This window comes from Eleutherodactylus coqui, chromosome 6 (assembly GCF_035609145.1).
Source record: "Eleutherodactylus coqui strain aEleCoq1 chromosome 6, aEleCoq1.hap1, whole genome shotgun sequence".
In the NCBI taxonomy this organism is placed as follows: Eukaryota; Metazoa; Chordata; class Amphibia; order Anura; family Eleutherodactylidae; genus Eleutherodactylus; species Eleutherodactylus coqui.
Window position 1 is genome coordinate 90,521,180 of NC_089842.1, and position 21,697 is coordinate 90,542,876.

Sequence of the window (21,697 nt, forward strand, 5' to 3'; positions counted from 1 at the left end):
TGTAGTATTGCAGGTGCAGCTCCCAATGAATTTAGTGAAGCTGTGCCTGCAATACCATTCAGTATTTTTATATATATATAAACATAAATTTCTGATTAATAAGGACTCATCACCTCTTGTTGATGGTTCAGGAATGTGTACAAAAAATTTATTGCGTACCCCTTTTATAAGGGGATGTACCGAGAAAACCCTTCTTCATATATCCTATTATGGCAATTGAATGTCATAGAGCAATGTGTCCCCTCCCTTCTTTGGAAGCCTTCTCTGTAATCTGGAATGGAGAGGCGCTGTGGAAGAGCAGCTTCTGTTAGTGACAGACTTAGAGCTGTCTCTGTAATTTATAAGGACAGCCATTCATCTGATTGGCCATTATTTAATACTTTATTTCCCCTCTAATGCTCAGGAGCTTCCCCCCCCGGCCAAATCACCTGTTTGCTAGGAGTGCTAGGAGCAGAACCCGGGGCAACAGTTGTGAAAGGAGTTATCTCTGATAGGATAACCCCGTTAAGAACTGCAGATGCGCCTTCTTATGTTAGCAATTACAGGATTTAAAGGGATTTTATTCATGGTGCTCAGAGACTGTACAGAGACAGCTGGACACCCAGTAGAGGCAGCAGAAATGTTTTTATTAACATTCCTGCCTGGTCCTTCGTTATATACACAGAACCTTTACTATTTTACAGGCCACTTGCTGTGTCGAGACCTGCAGTATGGCTTCATTCAAGTGACTGGGTTAAGCTGCAGGTCCCTGCGCAGCAAGGTGGCAGGCGGGCCATTAGCAGGGAAAACTTCAAGGCATGTAGTGATACAGCAACGCTGCAGCCCTTTCATTCTCAAGGCGTTGCAAAGGTCAGACCTCCATGTATCATAAAGTACTGTCATTGCATATTGTAGTGCCAAGCCATCATGACACAAATCGGGAATAACCCTATAAAATCAGAACATCACACTAAGTGAACGAAGGGACCAGAAAGGATTGAGAGCATACTGCAAGCATTGTAATGATGCTAAATCCCATAGACTATTCAAAGATATATACACAGTGCATTTCAGACTTCCCCTGCCCTTATACCTGTGCAAGCACCCCGGTCCTTTTTCTAACCTTTGATGCCTATGAAAGGTCCTCTTATTTCTATTTTCCCCGATTTATGAACATACTTTTCTTTGTTTCGCATTTTTTATTTTCAAATGTACAATTTATTAATTTCAACAGCATACGATAAGGAACAAATTATTAAATTGTGCATAAAACGCAAATACAGTGACAAACAACATAAACAATATGCATGAGATGGGTAGTTAAGGCGCGAGAAGGGAAAATAGATCAACCAATGTCAGTAAATACACTGCACAGTAAAATGAGGTGTAGCAAAAGTTTATACATAAGAAACATAGGGTCAAAGATAAATCAAGCAATCCAGCAATAAGATAAGAGTGGTAAATGGACTGAAAGTGGATGGGTGACAACGCTTATATTTACAAGGCGCTCTACTGGTGAAGAGAACTAGATTCTATCTCATCATGCTACATGTGGGATGTAATGTGTATCCATGGGACTCCATAGCAAAGATTGAGATGGGGTCCAATGGATTTTAACCATCCTCGGCATCACAAAATGGGCAGTCTGTGATTACTATGGGTTTTTATTTCTTCCCTTTAGTCCAATCCTCATTGACTGCATGGGAAATGCTTGGTTGGCTGTGGCTTCTCTGGTAAAAGCAATAGTTTGCCGTAGATCTCAGGATCTGGCTCCTATATGAAAGGGATGGTCTACAGTTACACAATCTGTCCTGTTTTGGCACTAGGACTGACTAATTTATATCTAAGACAATGGACAGAACCAGTGACAGTCTTACTAAATGTGCTACAACAGTGGCCTGCGGTTGTCAGGGCATGCTGAGGGTTGTAGTTTTGCTGGTGAACCACAGGTTAGAGACCATTGTGCTATAAGAAAGAGGTTCGTAGCTCAATGAGAAAAAAAAATTGTCAAAGATTTCTGAAGTACCGTAGGTAAATATTCATGTTCCTCTGGATACAATGGGTTAATAATGATAATGTCGTTGCTTGTGCAGTACCTTTAATAGTCACCAATATTGAAAGAATTAGTCAGTAAATGTCAGAAGCACAATAAAAGTGCAATAGCCTAAATGTATCAAGTATGAGATGAACAAAGGTCTAATAATGAAGTGATTGTGGTGGTGAAGAAGAGGTTAATGGAATGGTTGGGTAAATCCCCAATGGAGGTCTTGATATTCTTAGATATGTAACCAATTTCAAACTTAGTGTTTTCTTCATATGCTTCCTTCCTTTGCTTCAAGATGATTTCATTCTCCACTTCATAGATTCCAGTGACGGCTTAATATACTAAATCACAGACTTTCTGCACATCTGTCATTTTGCCTTTTGGTCCATTCATGGGCATATGATCTTGGGAACTTAAGTAGAAAAGCTCTGAAACATCTGTTGAAAATAAAGAAAAGATTTGCTTTACTTCCAATCGTTCTAAGTCAATTTGGTTTAGAAGCGATGTATATGATAATAGAATATATCAGAAGGTTATGATTGTTGTATGTGAACCCTTCTGGGAACGCCTGGATTCTGTGTTATAATGTCAACTGTCTAAGACTTCAGTGTTGTACCTCCAAGGAGGCAAACCACGCAATTATTATGGGGCCTGTGGCGAGAGAGGGCCTAGCACTAAACTGCTTCTTAACACACAGCATTTTCCTGCAGTCACCACTAGGTGGAGCTTAGTGCACAGAGTTCTTTGCAGTTTCCATTAAAGGGATTTCCGGATGCAGTCGGTGGCATCCGACTCTTGGCATGCACACTGATTTGCTGTTTGAAAGGGCTGTGGTGTGTTCCTGCTGCCTCTTCTTCGTGACTGTGATGCCAAATGTATCAGTCACATGCTCTTTCGGCAGCTGAATAGGAGTGAGCTGCAAAGCTAGGCAGCCGCTATACAATGAATGTTACCGTGCCTGGTAAGCAATGAAGAGGCTACAGAACTCACATAGTACTGTGGCCCCTTCAAGCTGTTGATCTGGGAATGTTGGTAGTCGGATGCCTATTGATTTGATATTGATGGCTTGTACCAAAAATTGGCCATCGATATCGTAGTCCCTGAAATCCCCTTTAAAACGTACCTGAAATGTCAGGTGACTTTCTGGCTAAAAACATGACTTGTATTCTACACTTTGTTAGCAGACTTCCATCTCTGAGGGTCCTTTGACATGGGACAACTTAGTGCCCGACAGGCTTACCAACGAGAATTGCCACTATGATGGCAGTTATACACAGCCGAGAGAAGAGAAGACAACCAGTATTTGCAGCTAACAAAACATATTGAACCAAGATGGCTAAATTCATCACTCAGATAAAATTCATTAAAAGGGCAATTCCCATCTCAGACATAAATGTCTGATAGGCGCTGGTCCCAGACGTGGGACCCCTGATCTATCTTGAGAACTGCCCCCCATCCTTCCCAATGCTCCCCTGCTGTCCATCACATTTAGGCTCAGAAGTGGCTTTACAGAAACAGCTGAGTGGACTGTTCTGTGCTGCTTCAGTAACTCCCATGTAAATGAATGGGAGTTAAGCAAATATCATAGCACAGAGGACTATGTTATTTCTGCATCTTACAAGTTATGAAAACAGCGAAGCTCACTGAGCTGCTTTGCTGACGTCACTCCCTTTCACTTCAGTGGGAGTTAAAGAAACAGCGTAGCAAAGGGTGCGCCACTATTTCTGTAAAACCCAGCCACCTGTATGCGGCAGTCAGCGGACGTAGATCAGCGTGTAGGACCCCCGAGGCTGATAGATGAAAAGATTGAGCACACATTGTGATAAACAGATTAGTAGTACAGTCTCCTTAACTTGGCGCACAGTTTCAGACTTTTTCAACACAGTTTCAACACTTGGCAATACTGTCACAGCTTCTAAACCCATGCGAGATCAGGTTACAGTGTTACAATACACAGAAGGCCTGATGTGGCCCCGAGGTCGTACTTGACAGGTCACCAGGTCACAATGGTTAGCACTCACAGTTATGGAGAGCACTGTAATCTCGCTCCCAACTAATTGAGATACTATAAGGGTGCCTTTCCACTTGCGTTTTTTTAACGTGATTGTCAATGGTTTCTAATGTTAAAAATGCATCGCACAAAAATCGCAAGTTTGTGCTTTGCGATTTTTGTGTGATGCGTTTTTACAAAAACGCTAGTGGAAAGGCACCCTTAGGCTGCTTGTCCACGGGCGAGTTTGAATTGCGTTCCCCCAGACGGTAATCCGGGCCCGGGGAATGCAGTGAAAGCTCTCCATAGCGTTGCTATGGGGAGTGCTTCCCCCCTGTCCACAAGCGGAGAATCATTGTGATTCTCCGCTAACGGCCAGCAAATCGCAGCATGCCGCGATTCTCCGCGGTCAGCCTATCTGTCAGTCGGTCTTAGGCTGACAGGCGGAGATCTGTCTGCCGGCTCCTGCTCCCGTGGACAGGCAGCCTTAATGATAATCAGGAAACTCCAGACCTTCCATATAGCACAGTGCTTTGGGCTTCATCCAACCTCATAGCAGGCATCCAGGGCTCATTTGCAACCATGAGAATTCAGGCCACACTCAACTTCTGCTCAGACCTTGCATACTTGCTTCTGCATGCCAGCACAGTGGCAGCAGGAACATTTTGCTTGCCAAAGCATGACATTTGTGCCATGTACTGGCACCACCCTGCAGGGTTAAACATGCTCTCCATTCATCCATCAGACAAGCACCTTCCAGCACAATAACCAATTATAGAAAGCTTACAATGCTCACTGGACTGGAAACAAGACCACTTACACAATGTCCATGGAAGACCATTGCAGTGACTGTTACATCAATCACATTGAACAGCTGCTTAATAGCAGTTGTGCAATAAAGATCATCAACTATAGCATTTTCCCTAACAAACATCGGTATCCTATGTCATATCCCCAAGCAGTAGCAGTTATAGCATTTAACCAAAAAACAGTTAACTTTTTCATTCCCATTAAAAGCAGGACAGGGCCAAGGATAGAGACTGAAATACCCTTTAAATGGTCAATTAACATGTGTGAAGGCCTAAAAACTCTTATTTGGTCAATGATCCCACCAAAATTATTGCACAGTCAAAGAGTGTGAATGGAAAAGGTCACTTAACTACTAGAGATGAGCGAATATACTTGTTTCAAGTAATTACTCGATCGAGCGCCGCGATTTTCGAGTACTTCCGTACTCGGGTGAAAAGATTCGGGGGGCGCCGGGGGGCAGGGAGAGGCGTGGCGGAGCGGGGGGTAGCAGCGGGGAACAGGGGGGAGCCCTCTCTCCCTCTCCCCCCCACTCCCCGCTGCAACCCCCCACTCACCCACGGCGCCCCCCGAATCTTTTCGCCCGAGTACGGAAGTACTCGAAAATCGCGGCGCTCAGGCGAAAAAGGGGCGTGGCCGAGTAGGTTCGCTCATCTCTATTAACTACACAACGTTAAACTAGAACCTGCAGTGATATGACCAATTAATCTAAATTTTGTATAGTTTGACATTTGGTCTCTTACTCAGCTGCTGGATACAATATAAGTCTCATTTTCATGTTTCCCCTCCTATTACTGTAATGATTACATTCAACATCCATCCAAACAACTTTGAGGAGGTTAAAAACTACAGATTGTCTGTATCTGTTTTGGGTGGGAACCTTCAGTGGGTCTTCTTTTGTTCCCTGAAGGGCTTGTCATGCTCCACTTCTTCATGCTTCGCATTGTGTGCAGTACAGAGCATGCGGCTGGTGAAGCATGATACAGTCTTCTAAGACCTGCCCTGAGTATTGTGGACAGCATCTCCCAGCCAAGGTTGTATGAAGACACTGTTGGATTGCCAGAACTGTGCCACCAGGACCAGTAAGCGAATCAAGGTTGGTGCCTTTGATTTAGGAGAAACTACATTTTTACAGTTTTGCTCAAAATATTTTTCTTCATTTTTTTCTAGTTTTGGATATCTGCAGCCTTGGCACTATGTGTTGTGACAATGTATCAATATTCTCCCCCAATCTTTTTGTAGATGGTCAGGTGACACCCACAGTCGCACAGAGATAAGGTGATGTAGAATTGTCACTGTCCTTATGCTGAGTCGGTTACTAGGGTGACTGTTACCACTTTCCTTTAAAGGGAACCTGTCAGCAGAATTTACTGTTATAAGCTAAGACCACTAATGAAAGTCCTCTATTTGTCTTAGTATTTGTTGTGTGTGTTATGATAAATGCCTACCTTATTAATCGTAGTTTGAAATATTCCCGCATTGTAAGTAAATGATGCAGAGCAGTCCAGTGGGCAGATCGGACCACCTCTGCCTGCAGCCTGTTTGGCCCCAAAGTATGTCCCATTCACCTCCTGTGACATGGATGATGTATTAGGAGCATCCACATAGTGCTAGTAAGGTAGTCAACCAGGCAAGCGCAGGGGACTTACGTTACCCATCTGCGCATGTGCCAGTTGACTACCTCATGGCTCACTCACTTACTTACTAGCACTATGTGGATGACTCCTAATGCGTCATCCATGTCACAGGAGGCGAAAGGGGCGTACTATAGGGCAAACAGGCTGCAACCAGAGTTGGTCCAGCTCGCCCACCGGACCACTTTGCATCATTTACATACGACACAGGAACATTTCAAACTACAATTAATAAAGACAGACATTAATCAGGACACAAAAATTACTTAGAATAGTAAATTGTGTTGACAGTTTCCTTTAAAGTAGAGGGATCAGATTATTTATGTCATATTAGACTAAATCCCAGCACCATTAATGTTATAGGACCAGGGCACACATTCTTGCATCCAAATGACACGGTTGCTCGCTTCATTCTCAGGATCCTTTGCACTCATATATAAAGCCGTTCTATGGCCGGGGATAGCTAAGTGTACAACAGAATCTGTACATACAGCATAATAACAGAGAACATTTTCAGAGATGGAACCTAACTGGTGCCAGATTATCGGATTGTTCAGAAGTACCAGACATTAGAAATGTACACACTGTATAATATAGATCTCACACCCAGTCGTCTTATTGTCAGCATTTTCTAATTTTCATTAAACTGTACCATAGTCTAGAAAGTAGAAAAAACATTTCCATAATGCATTTGTACCCTGGTGCAACTAGCATAATCTTAACCCCTTAACATTGTAGTTCTCAAGGGGAAGTGTGTGGCGGACTCGGGAGCCGAGCTCACTTCCTACCCGATGGCTATCAGCTGTTTGACAGCTAGCAGTCACTTGCAATGGTTATGATCAGAGATAGCTTTCATTGCATCTGTTTAACTGATTACATGCCGCGATCAATGCTAACCACGGCATCTAAGCAGCTAGCAAGAGGAAAGCTCACTCCAGCATCCCATCAGTCCGTTCATAAAACTTTCTCTGGCAAGGCTTAACCCTTTCCAATCCAATTATTTTTTTCTCATTCATTCTCCCCCCCCAAAAAATACATTTCCCTGCACCCTCCTGAACTGACAGAGTTCAGGAGGGTGCAGATGCTCACTGCACCGTGGGGGGGGGGGGGGGCTGCTTACCTGTCCGGCATCTCCCGCATTGTCCCTCTGCCTGCCGGCTCGGTGATCATGTGACCGCTGTGGTCAGGTGGCACCGGCGGTCACATGATCGCCGGCCGGAATCTCCTGCATTACATAGCGCTAATTGAGCGCTATGTAATGTGTAAAGGAGAAGGCAGAAAGGGTTAAAAACCCTTTCTGCCTTCTCCTCGGGGGTCCTCGATGAGGACCAGTGCAGGAGTGTATCTGCAACCGATGTGTCTGATGGTTGGGTGCAGATGCACTCCTGCACTGCGGTGTCGGGCCTGCCCCAACATCGGAGCTGTGGAGGAAAAAGATGATGTTGGGGCAGGCAATATATTGTACTGCAGTACTGAAGTACTGCAATATGCTGAATATGTTGTGCATAGCAGAGGAGGCTGACAATGTTTTCATCTAAATCTGATGGCTGGAATCTCAGGAGCGCATGCACACTAGCTCTCAGCCCAACCACCAGCTACAGTGGTGCTCTGCTATTTCTTTCCATAGAAGAGGTGATCTGTTTCCTGGGCAACGAACAATAAACAACCAGAGGGCAGAGGAATCAATAGCTGTAATATCTGGAGAGCGGAACATTTTATGAATAAACATCTCATGGCTGAATGCATTGTTTTGCAATTTTCTACACAATGAAATAGGATTCCTGAGATCAGAATACCACATAAAATAAAACACTTGCCCAGTTTTCACATAAAAGAATCAAAATTTGAAAAATTACATAATTGCTATCACCGCATCTGTAAAAGTCCTAAGCTTGAAAAGATCAAATTAAATAATAATAATCGAACCCCAGAAAAAAAGCGCTCGCTCACACAGCTCCAAATATGGATAAAATAAAGTGGTGGTCAGAATGCGGCAAGAAAAAAGCTTTTTGAAAAGCTCTGTATTTTTTAAAAACTATATAAATCCGATATCACTGTAATCATACTGAAAGAATAAGGGTAAGATGTCATCTTTACTCCACCGTATCCTGCAAAAAAACAAACCCTCAACATGCTCTGTTGATAGAAAATTTAAAAGTTCTCTTGGAATGTGGGTATGAAAAAATGAGAACGTAAAACCAAAAAGTGGCTGCTCATTAATGGGTTAATCAATGTATAAATCCATTCGGTTTTTAATTTCATGGTATTGAACTTTAAGAATCTGAGGAGTTGCTGCAGAGGAAAACCCTTTGTTCTGATCAAGCCATCAAGCTCAAGATACCCAACCTAGAAGACAACACTAGTTTCTACATGTCAGTGGGGTCTTAAGCCCCATTTACACACAACGATTATCGCTCAAACTTCGCTCAAACAATGTCTTTTGAGTGATAATCTTTGTGTGTAAATGCCACTATTATTTGCTTTTCCGACTAACAATGATTTTTAGTTCAGCATAAAAACCATTATTCGACCGGCCAGCTGATAACAGGGACCGCATGCTGAGATTCTCCGCAGTAGCGCTGATAACATTATTTTCAGCTGCAGTCCCGCAGGAGAACAATGGAATTGTATGCAGATAACAGGCCACCTGCTGTTATATGCATACAGTGAAGGGAGACTCATTTACACCCAAATGAAGCAAATAAGCTACTAATGGGCATTAGTACCCATTAGTAGTTTATGAAAAATGATCGCCAAACTGTCATTCAAGCTATCTTTTGAACAAATTTTGAGCGCTCATCTTTGCGTGTAAATGGGGCTTTACCAATAGTTGGGACCCCAACCTACCAGTATCACAAATTTCTACCGGTAACACAAACTATGCTAAATTTAGCCTTAAAAAGACATTACAAAGAATTTGCCTCTGGTAACAGGATCGCTTACCTTATCTTGACTTGGTATCATAGATAACTGACAGAAGAGTATAATAGCAACCCTAATAAAAGAGTAAATGGGGAGAGCACAGCAAAAGCAACGCCTGGCAAAAGAAATAAAGATCATTAGTGCATTATTTAATATAAACTAAATTCTACTATATATCTGTAGCATTACCTGGATATTCAGATCTCCAATTGATGAAGTTTAACTATATAATATGTGCATTAGATACCATCATATAGTGCACAAATACTACCATACAATAATCAAGTAACAGTCTAAATAGTATTATAGTATAGTATAACTATAAATGGGTTATCCCAAAAGTGCTAAAAGTTTGATCAGTGAGGATCTCGCCACTGAGACCCCCATCCATCCCAAGAACGGGGGTTCTGTATTCTCCTTTTTCTCCTCACTGAGTACTCACTTCACCCCCCACCCCCTTTTTACTTCACTGAGACGAGGGGATTGAATGGAGCAACAATCGTGTATGGTGCCGCTCCATTCATTTCAGTGGGGCTGATGGAAATAGCTGAGTACAAGTTCCTGGCTATCTCTGGGACTCCCATTGAAGATGAAAGAAGTGGCACAGCGTATGCTCGACTGCTGTTCCATTCAATCTCCTCCTCAACGTGGAAGGAGGGTGTGTGCAGTGAGCCTGCAGTGAGGAGGAGAAAGAAACACGGGACCCATGTTCTTAGTCCAATTCAAAACAATTTGACCAACAGCACCACCACTTTAAACACCCTTTTCAGGGGAGGCTTCTCAAACTACAGCGCTGTATAAGGGAATGGACTCCAATTTCCCCACAAGTCATAAATCCATATAAGCAAAAACAGCAGCAGACTCCTTTGGTGCAAAAAAGATTATTCCAAACTTTATTCTTCCATTGAAAAAGACCGGACAAGGGTCGAAACGTTGCGTGGTCATTTTTATTTTGCAATGGAAGAATAAATTTTGGAATAATCTTTTTTGCACCAAAGGAGTCTGCTCCCATGTTCTTGAGATCAGTGGGGGTCTCAACGGTTAGACCCCCCCTTTTAGACTTTGATCACTTATCCTAAGGATATCTGCCCTGAGAACGAACAACAAAGTAGTGATAGACACGCTGATTGTCACTTATAGGCTAAAGTTATCGAGCAACTAAAATAAATGGAATGGGCGGACTACAATACCCAGAGAAGTTATCAAAATTGAGGTTATTTAGTTTAGGAAAAAAGACGGCTGAGGGGCGACCTAATAACTATGTATTAATATTGTTAGATTGTACTTCTGGGACCTGTAGTACTATGGGTTCTAGGAGCACATTTCCACAGGTGTGGCATGATTGAGCTGGCTGTGTGTGTTGTTCTCCTGCTAGCCAATCACCACCGGTCTGTTTGCATATAAGTATCTGCCCTTTGCCTGGAAAGAAGTGGTTTCCTCATTCCCCTTTGTGTTTGCAGTCATGCTTGTTGCTCTGTGGGTGTGAGCTGGTTGCCAGACATATGGTGTGTTCCCTTGTGTTTGTGTTGCAGGCTGAGTAGATGTGAACTGTGTCCTGTCCTCCTGGATCGTGTATCATCTCCAGGCTGGTGTGGCCTTTAGGTTTTGGGGGATGTTTTCTTGATAGTGTAGGGACCCGCAAGACAACGAGGAGCCTTGTAGTGGCTGGCAGGCTTAAGTATTTTGGCAAATGTATGAACCAATACCTCGCACTTTTATATCTCTAACATCTGCTGATGCGTGCAGGGATATTTGATGAGTGTTTTGGGTGATGTCAGTCTCTGGTTTGTGTTTGTCTGTACCCTACGTCTAGCCACCCGTATTTCTAGTTTCCACGTTTGTTCTGGCTCCCCACTGTACCCTGTTCCTGTTGGCAGTCCAGGACAAACATAACAAATATATCAGGGGACAGTACAGAGATCTCTCCCATCTATTTATACCCAGGACTGTGACTGTAACAAGGGGGCACCCTCCAAGTCTAGAGGAAAGAAGGTTCTAAACCAACATAGAAGGGGGTTCTTTACTGTAAGAGCAGTGAGACTTTGGAAGTCTCTGCGTAAGGACGTGGTGATGGCGAACTTGATGAAAAATTTTAGAGGGGCCCGGATGCCTTTCTTGAATGTAACAATATTACATATTATAGTCACAGATTACTTCAAAAGGGTCAGTGACACGGGGATTATTCTGATTGCCAGATTGGAGTCGTAGGGGAAGGGGGGATTATTTCCCTAAAATAGGGAAAATTGGATTCCACCTCATGGGGTTTTTAACTTCCTCTGGATCAACATTGAAGGAAATTAAAAAGCTGAACTGGATAGTCATATGCTTTTTTCAGCCTTACATACTACGTTACTATCTGGCAATCCACTCTGACAGTTTTATTACTATTCTTTCTACTAAGAAATCGGTCAATCACCGTGGGTGGGGTTAGTAGCGCCTTATGAGGAAACTCAAGTCATCTCTCACTGAGCTCTACGTATAAGCTCTTAACAACAATATAAATTTAGCCCTTAATTGACAGAATACTGACATCATCATATCTAGCACTACTTTATGCTATTCTCAATGAGGGCAGACTAAATAATATAAACAGATTTTAAATTCCTCGTAGTTGCAAGCCACCCATGCCAGGCCATCTGCCTCTGTAATGATGGCCGATGCATCCAGACCACATAGGTCGAAACGTCTACCCAGACTAGCCATCTTTGTCCCATCCTATAGCATTAGCTTCTTGTACCCAATGGGAAATCTTCCCAGTTTTGGGTGGCCATTACCTGACCCTAGATTTTATAAATTGAATCTGAATATTTTATGTTTACTCACCATTTACTGTCACTTGTCCATCTTGTAAAGTTACGTTTGTCTGTATCTGAACGGTGTAGTCACCTTTAAATTCCTTCTGAAAATCCCGAATCACTAATGAACCATTCGGTTTGCAACTAGCTTCTGGAAAGTACTGCGCTCCTTTTATGTCTTTATCATTGACATAAGTTAATATCTGATCTGTTGCACTGGTGCTTAGTCCTTTATACCAAGAAGCAAAATAGATTTTTCCGTTCACTCCCATAACATTGAGCGTGACGATGTCTCCATCTTTAGGTTTTGATGGAATTACATTAATATAGAGTTTACTGTATGCACCTATACAGGCATGGAGTACAACTGGAAAAGAAGCAAGGTAAAATAAAATATCAATATACATACAACATATGCTGGTATGCTCCATAGTTAACGCTATAGTTAGCAGTATTTAGGACAACATCTCAGGAAGACTACCCCGAATGATACCAATTTTCTTATATCCTATGTATGTTAGTCCTATCCCTTTGAGAGGACTGCAATTCTAAAAGACCAATCTGGTGGGGGTCATAACAATGGATTGTATGAACTACTAAATTCATTAAGATTAGATAAGTCATTATGGCCAATATTACAGTTCACACATTTTTTCATACCCATTTTTTCTAGATATGTTTAGTCACAGTGATATATTAATGCATCTGGGAGGAGTTGCTTGAGGACACACTGGCATACAGGGCATACTTGTCTCCTCTCATGGAATATCTGGTAGTCTCCAAAACCGGGGGACTACCAGACTCCCGGTAGAGCAGCAGGAATTTGTAGCGGTTTTGTAGGGTTCAACATAGATCACTTTCTTCATAAGCTTTACCCTTTACAACTGTGATCAGCACTGGCCATTGGCCACTCACATGTCCCTTTCTGGCAATAGTTTGGTCTTTCTTCTTTAGCGCATATAGGTTTTATGGTGGCATTATGATTATTTTAGCCTAGCAACTGCTGACATCAGCATACAGACATGCTCAGACATGCCGAGATGATGCAGGAACCCGCTGCTGCCAGGATGTATTGCATACGAGGCGCTAGAAGGCATGATGCAGGTAATGGTGCAGTAATTATAATGTTGCAATGCATCAGTATGTGGGCTAATCTACCAAACTATCGCCAAACTGTAGTTGGCCTATAACTTAAGATCTAGACATCCTAGGCCAATTTTGACTTCAGATTCGGATTCTGTGCACTCGATTTCATGTAAATATCATATTTATGTCCCAATAGCAAAATCTTTGTTTATATCGTTCCATGTAAAATCACCCTAAGTTAGACATATTTATATATTTAGCATTATTTATCACCCACAATCTTCACTTTATTAGAGCATCTTACACAACACCTAATTTAAAACAATTCATTTAGTAACAGATTCCCTATAAAAATTACGTTTCCAGCTTTTATGTGGCTGTAAATTTTTGCGGCTGTGCTACTCTCAGCCTGCAGATGCGGCACATCCTATTTTTTCTTTTATGCGGGGTTTCTCTTTATTCTTTTGTAGATCATACAGTATGCTATTGTATTAGTAACATAGTAACATATTATAATGCATTCTTGGAAATAAACTATAGCAAAAATTGTAATATACTTATATAATAAAAGATGTGGGTTATTAATATACGATGTAAGTGCTCTGAGTCAGCTTGTGCAATCTAGATGACAATGATGCTGGCTAAATACATTAGATCAATTCTGTCTGTTACTTTTCTCCATCATTACCTTTAATCTATCCATTCGTAGGAACATGGTGGTGAGAAAGTTAATAGGCAGCTAAATATCTCTCACCTAGGGGCGAACTGGCCACTGGGCCGGTCCGGCCTCAGCCAATCGAGTCCTGAGGCCGTGGGAAGGCCAGAAGGTATTTGTGAAAAGTTAAAAAAAATGCCGTTCCTCCCACTTCTTGCCTCTACAGTCTGCGCCCGTACAACTCACCCGGGGAGTTCCGGGTTGAGCGATCATGTGAAATGCACACATGATCACTCCACCCAAAAATTAGTGGGTGAGCTGAGTAGGCAGAAGCTAGAAGCAGGCGGAGCGGCATTGTGGCACAGGTAGGTAAACTTTTTAAAAATTATATCTAAAGAGCGCCACTACTCAGTAGAAGAACTGGGGCCTATATGAGGCATTATTACAAAGTGGGGGCCTGTGAAGGCATTATTACTGAGTGGAGGCCTACGACAGGCATTATTACAGAGTGGGAGCCTTTATGGGGCATTATTACTGATAGGACTTAAATGGGTCTAAGTGGCTGACTGTGAAGGGCATTTGCTGAGTGAGGTCTCTGATGGGCAATTATCGCCGGGCGGGGGCCTGTGAGAAGGATTAATACTGAGTGGAGGAATATTACTGAGTGGTAGCCTATATGGAACATTATTACAGAGTGGTAGCCTATATGGAACATTATTACAGAGTGGTAGCCTATATGGAACATTATTACAGAGTGGTGGCCTATATGGAGCATTATTAAAGAGTGGTGGCCTACATAGAGCATTATTACAGAGTGGTGGCCCACATGGAGCAATATCACTGTGTTGAGCCCTATATGGGGCATTGTCGCTGTGTGGGGGCCTATATGGGGCATTATCACTGTGTGGAGGCCCGTGAAGGGCATTATTACTGAGTGGGAGCCTTTATGGGGCATTATTACTGATAGGGCTTATATGGGGCAGTATCACAAGTGGCTGCCTGGGAAGGGTATTTGCATAGAGGGGGTCTCTGAGGGGCAGTTATCGCCAAGTGGCATAATGAGAGTGGCATGTAAGAGGCATTATTACTGAATTGGATCTATATGGGGCTTTATTACTGAATGGGGGCCTATATGGGGGATTACTGAATGGAGGCCTATATGGGGCATTATTACTAAGTTGGGGCCTATATAAGGTATTATGACTGAGTAGGGGCCTGTGAGGGTCATTATCACCTAGTGAAGGCCTATATGGGGCATTATTGCCAAGTGGAGGCCTATATGGGGCATTAATACCGAGTAGAGGCCTATATAGGGCATTATTACTGAACAACTTCAGCCAGAGGAGATTTCACCTGTGTGCATTGGATATAACAGTCCTGTAATCATTTATATGGTTTGCAAAGTGCCTGTGTAGATCTACTATATACTGCTATATAGTCACTGTATTAGGAGAGGTGGGGGTAATATTAGTCTTTGTATACGGTAGTTTTTCTTCAGCAACATTGTGGTGGTATTATGTGGTCACGGTCTGTGGGTATTATCTGCTCCTCATGTAGGGTTAAACTTGGTAATATTGATCTTTGTAGTGGTCTTTATTCAGTGACAGTAATAATCATTCTGTGGTAGTAATATGTGATCATGGTGTGAAGGCATTATTTGGCCCTGGGTTTTAGACCGGCTTCACATGGGCAGGTCGGACCCCGCAGCAGGATTCGTTTCGGTGCCTGGCCAGTGACCCCTGTGTAACTGTCTGGTGGCTTCTGTAGAGCGCTGCAGATTTGCTGGGCGGTGCTCCGTTGCGCATGCTCAGTAGCAGGCGGCGGTCTGCAGTGACGAGTATCCTGTGATACTTCAACAGTGCTCACTGCGGAAGTGCCGTGGGATGGACAGCTTCCTTTGCCTTTAATTGAAGCCAGCCGTGCGTATCCCGCAGCATGCTGCGATTTCTCACCCATGAGCGGAAAATCACAATCGATTTCTGCTCGTAGGCAGGAAATCACGGATTGCCATAGCATGCTAAGGGCTGGATTTGATGGATTTCTGCCCGTGGGAAGGAGGCCTTATGCAATGACACTATGGAGGTAATTATACGAGCCATGATGATTGCAGTCATACTGTGTGTGGTTTATTTTTCTTCACTTCTGCAAAATGTAAAAAATGTTTTTTTTAACTGGGTAAATGTTTTCTAAAGAAATTATTAATTTTTATTTAGTTATTCCTTTAGACCCACAATGTGATTTTTGGTACAGTATACTCAGTATAGCAAAGAATTATTATATGTGTGTCTAGAACTGGAAAACAATCTATTAGGTTGTGCTGAAGGATCAGTCTAAGGCCTCATTCACACGAGTGTGTGCAATTTCATGCTGACTGCTCATGGCCGAACATCGCAATTGAAAAGAATACCATTTTTTTGTCTATTCACACGAGCGTATAGCATGAAAAAAACGCTGCAGCACGGAATTCCGTCAGCAGGCAGAATGGCTTCTATTAGCTTAAATAGCTAAAATAGTGGAAGCTTTCTTCAGTTCCCGGCGTCGGGAGCACGTAAACTCCCTCCCTTTTTTTCAGCTGCCATAGGAGACTATGGGAGCCTCCAGCATTTTTCGGAAAAAGATAGGTCAAGACTAGGGATGAGCGAGCATACTCGCTAAGGGCAATTGCTTGAGTGAGCATTGCCCTTAGCGAGTACCTGCCTGCTCGAGAGACAAGGTTCAGGTGTCGGTGTGGGGGAGCGGTGAGTAGCGGCAGTCAGCAGGGGGGAGCAGGGGGAAGAGAGGGAGAGAGAGATCTCCCCTCCGTTCCTCCCCGCTCTCCCCCGCAGCTCCCTGCGCGCCGCCGGCACCCGAACCTTGTCTCTCGAGCGGGCAAGTACTCGCTAAGGGCAATGCTCGCTCGAGCAATTGCCCTTAGCGAATATGCTCGCTCATCACTAGTCAAGACCTATCTTTTGACGCTGCGTGTTAAATCGGCGACCGAAAATGGTCAACGATTTTAGGGTGTGATTTTTCCACTCCCCGAAAATTGCACCTGTGAATGAATGAATGTGATAGCTACGATAAAACACTTGTGTGAATGAGGCCTTATAGCCATACAGCTGTGGAATGCCTGGGGAGTGTGTGTGTGTGTGTGTGTGTGTGTGTGTGGGGGGGGGGGGGGGGGGGGTTCTTCGGCCTCTGGCTGCTATGATTACCTATTGGCATCCCACAGTTGTGGGGGGAGCTGATGGGGGCAGGGAAGATCCCTCCCTTTGTCTAATCACCTAGATACCATGGTCGCTGTTGAATGTGGCATGTAGGGAGTTAAATGACAGGGATGGTAGTCTTTCTGATCCTTGCTATTAGACCAAGAGCTCGGCTGTCAGTCAACACAGGGATCATGGCAGGACACATAACATAAATGTCTGTCATAGAAGCTAAAAACAAGCCAGTCTATGATGCACATTTACATCATGGAAGCTTAAAGGGGTTGTCCCGCGCCGAAACGGGTTTTTTTTTTTTTCAACCCCCCCCCCGTTCGGCGCGAGACAACCCCGATGCAGGGAGGTAAAGAAAGCTCACCGGAGCGCTTACCTGAATCCCCGCGCTCCGGTGACTTCTCTACTCACCGCTGAAGATGGCCTCTTCCTCCGTGGACCGCAGCTCTTCTGTGCGGTCCACTGCCGATTCCAGCCTCCTGATTGGCTGGAATCGGCACGTGACGGGGCGGAGCTACACGGAGCTACACGGAGCCCCATAGAAGACTGCAGAAGACCCGGACTGCGCAAGCGCGGCTAATTTGGCCATCGGAGGGCGAAAATTAGTCGGCACCATGGAGACGAGGACGCCAGCAACGGAGCAGGTAAGTATAAAACTTTTTATAACTTCTGCATGGCTCATAATTAATGCACAATGTACATTACAAAGTGCATTATTATGGCCATGCAGAAGTGTACAGACCCACTTGCTGCCTCGGGACAACCCCTTTAACAGGTAAGAAATAGGCCACACCTTAATGTTATATACCTCCAGTTCCAACATGTTCTGTGCTTCATAGTAAATTACTGCGGCGATCTATGTGTGCCGCAAAGGCTTCACCCCTCCCACCACCTCCGACGCTGCATCAATGGATCAAACTAACAATGGTGAGATCTGCCAACATAATTTTACTTATTATAGAATGCCTGAAAACAAAGAATAATCATTACTTCATGTGTCTACAGTGGAAAATAAAGGAAACCCAGCATAATTGCAGGACTGGTTCTCAACACCACTGATTCTGCTGGGGAACTATGCAATCTGCCAATGATCCTATCTGTACGGTAAATATACAATAGTATTACATCGTAACCTTATTTTTCTGATCATAAGGCTATTTTCACATGACAGAATCCGGCGCGATTCCACATGAAGAAGCAACACTTCTTATAGCAGTTATTGACAATCTGCGCAGAAATTCACATGCGACTTTTACTTACTGACAGGGCTACATCCATGTGCAGATCCATTGCAAAACCATGGCAGAATAGCTGCAGATTTCTGCCACAGTAATACAGGCAAAATCCATGCAAAAATTCCCCTGGCGGATTGAGCTTTGTGAACATAGCCTAATAGTGCTTGATGTGAAGCGCATACAGTAGGTGAGGCATTACATTCTATTTTCCCTTATGGAGAATGATGGATATAATCTAGAACTTTCCAAAATGTGTATTTTTTTACCTGACAGCACAAATCCTCCAAGAACTGCAGAACGACTTCCAGACATGTTTAAGACCTTTTGAGATGAAATCCTAAGGAAAAATAGAGAATAAATGTTGGACATATTTATGTTTACGGAACATATTTCACACTACAAGTTTTTCAGTAATCTAAAGGGGATTTCCGGAACTTTACTAGAGCTAACTTATCTTCAGGATAGGTCATAAATAGTTGATCTGTGGAGGTCCATTGCTCAGGACCCTTGGTGTTCATCTGGTATTAAGGTCCGCTGTGGATGGAGCTGTCAACCTCTGGATCTATTCTAATAAACCCGATTGCTGGGAGTTCTGAATGGTGGAACCTCACAGATCAACTATTGGTGGCCTATCCTGAAGATAAGTCATCAATAGTGTAGTTCAGGAAAAAACCCTTTAATGTTATTTTTGGCAAGACCTGCATGGACCTACGAGTGGTTTCACACCTGTGCCTAGGGTTCCCCTATGAGCAGGAAAGGGGAATCCCCATGGCCAAACGGCTCAGTCTAAGAACAGAACCGAACAGCGCCGAACGGACCCCATTAATTATACCACGGTCCGTTTGGTTTGAGCTCAATTGCTCCATGCAGCTATTTTTCTTCTGGTATTTTGTGCTTGATCTCCAGCAGAACCTCTGACCGGAGGTTCCAACGCAGATGTGAAACCACCCTAATAGAGAAAGACAATACATAGAACAGAAAATACAATAGCAACTTTTTGTTAAGTACTACAAATACAGACAAAACATGTGCAATTTACATGTTATGGTTTGACAAGTAGCATACATCTTTGTATACCATATCAGATTATATGAGATAGTGAAAGAAGTCATGCTTTTGGGGGTTGGCTATCTCTACCTGAGTCCCGCCTGTACTAATATACAGAATTTTCTGCCTTATTGCCCGAAATCACTGACCATTTCCTTTTTTCCCCATGGTCAAAACCAGATTGTTCTCCTTAGACTACCATCCCAAACGCTGAAGCTCAGACAGATAAATTGTCTTATCTCTGTAATCAAACCAATCAGTGTCACATCATTCCCATATTTCAATAGAATAGCAACCTTATGCCGTGTATTCCATTCCGAGATGTAAAGGAAGAACAATGCGAGGCTCTGACAGCATCTTTGTGGTACTCATAAATTTGACATTCTCAGAGAAGATGTCTATTCTTACCATTTGATGTCTGTCAGAAAGCTCAGCAGTCTTTTACATAATCTCCCTGACAGTCTAAGCTTCACCAGCTTGTCTACAAGATGCAAGGAAACTGCAGTGTTACGAGTGGAGCTGAAATCTCTTGCATACCTATGACCAGTATCAACATGACTAAGAATTGTATGCATAGCTGAGGCCCCAACCTCTACTATCACTCTGTTATTCCTGTATGTAGACTGAAGGCAGAGTTCTTTAACATCCCTTTTAGATGGGACCGAATCATTTTCTCAAAACACTTCATCACCGCAGGTCTCAAGGCGTCTGGACGATAGCCATTTCTGGATGCCACAGATGCCTTTATTTGCACAGCCATAATAACTTGCCTCTTAAGGAAGTCATGACCCACTCAAGACAGACTTAAAATGTTAGTAAAAACCAATCTCAAATCATATGCACACAGATGAAGAAGTCTTGGAGGAATACTTTCCGTGCCTGCCATCTTCTTTACGCAGACATTTTTGAGAGCTTTGTATAAATATTCTTGAGATATTTAAAATGACCCTCTGCACTTTAAGCTTAGAATCGCAAAGCATCACTTAGCTCTAGCTATTTTACCCCTTGGCAACATCCCTGGTATCCGTGCAATGTTGCTGCCAAGTAGTTAACGCTACCCACCATACATTTACGGGATGGGGTGAAGCAAATGTTTAACCACTTAGATGTTGTAGTCAATCACGACTGTGGCATCTAAGCAGTTAGACACAGGGAGGGGACTCTGTCCACCCATTGGCTTCCCCATGATAGTGATGGGCTTACACGGCATGTATTTTATGTGCGCAATTAGATTGCGTCAAAAAATACATAGCAAGGTCCATTTTCCCTGAGCATTTGTGCAGGGAAAGAGCACATATTTAACTCATTACACTAATTGATTATTTCAATGGCTGAGAGCATCATTGCGCATGATTTAGGCGCCAAAAAACTGCGGTAAAAGACACACTTGCAAATACGCAATACCCATTCCACAAAAATGCAGTGCAAATACACATACACGTGTGTGAAGGGAGTTGTCCCATAAAGACACCCTGTTTTCTAAATGCAGGCTGACTGATAGTTGTTCACCATGGCTCTGTGTTAGCTCAAATAAATGGAAAACCATTAATAAATACATGATCAAGCTGATTACTCTGATTGCTGTGGCTCTCCACCCATGCTAGAGTCTTGTTTAGATGGGAAAATTTATCATCAGTGTGCTGTCCGTATACTCCACAGACAGTACATGGACCCTCAATACCAAGAGAGGATATTCACATGGGCAAGAGTAGGGCATTCAGTGCATGCGGTTCCAGGTACAGTACATCAGACATGCCATCCATATGCTGTCCGTCTCTTTTGGCATCCGAATTCTCGGACAGCAAATGGCTATGACTGTTTGAATAGGCTCTAATAGAGGTGATCCTAAACAAAGGCATCCCCTCCAATGATACCCATACTGTAGAGGCAGCTCATACAGCTACTATGGTGTCCATGACAAAGGGGTGGCCAGCTGCTTGCTATGGACCAGATTTCCTCCGCTCTACAGTCATACACGGTAGAAGGTTAATACAGCAATGATTACATGAACAATTACCATTATAGATGCTTTGTTTGATTTTTTTTCTTTTAGGCTCCCTTTGCTCTGTTTATTCAACTGCCCCCTCTATAATATCCATTTGACCTAATAAGGTATTATAGAAAAGATGTGCCCTAACTTTAATAACATTCTCATAGCATTCTTAAAGGGGTTGTCCCACATAAAAAATTATGATTTTAGTTAAATAAAGACCATAATTAACATTTATTTTGTATTTACACTTGTTGAAAAATGTTTCTGTCAGGATCAGTGGATATGGGCCCGCTGTGCTAGACGGTGGTTTGCG

At 43.1% G+C, this 21,697-nt stretch overlaps 1 protein-coding gene across 1 annotated transcript; it reads right to left on the reverse strand.

The window, feature by feature from the left end:
- Positions 1–1,171: 1,171 nt before the first annotated feature.
- On the reverse strand, positions 1,172–20,151 carry LOC136633643 (carcinoembryonic antigen-related cell adhesion molecule 19-like). The gene is made up of 6 exons (XM_066609401.1): positions 19,994–20,151; positions 19,800–19,928; positions 18,611–18,681; positions 12,200–12,538; positions 9,398–9,491; positions 1,172–2,460 (listed from the first exon to the last, which is right to left on the reverse strand). Exons 1-5 carry the CDS (start codon positions 20,149–20,151, stop codon positions 9,415–9,417), a joined length of 774 nt encoding a protein of 257 aa, XP_066465498.1. The 3' UTR covers positions 1,172–2,460; positions 9,398–9,414.
- Between the last annotated feature and the right edge of the window lie 1,546 nt (positions 20,152–21,697).

Excerpts from the sequence above, each read along its gene's own strand:
- LOC136633643 (XM_066609401.1), bottom strand. The coding sequence starts at position 20,151 with ATGGCTGTGCAAATAAAGGCATCTGTGGCATCCAGAAATGGCTATCGT. Across the intron at positions 12,539-18,610 it reads TGGAGGATTTGTGCTGTCAG|TTGTACTCCATGCCTGTATA; the intron begins GTAAAAAAATAC and ends CTTCTTTTCCAG. Across the intron at positions 9,492-12,199 it reads TGGACAAGTGACAGTAAATG|GCGTTGCTTTTGCTGTGCTC; the intron begins GTGAGTAAACAT and ends TTCTTTTGCCAG.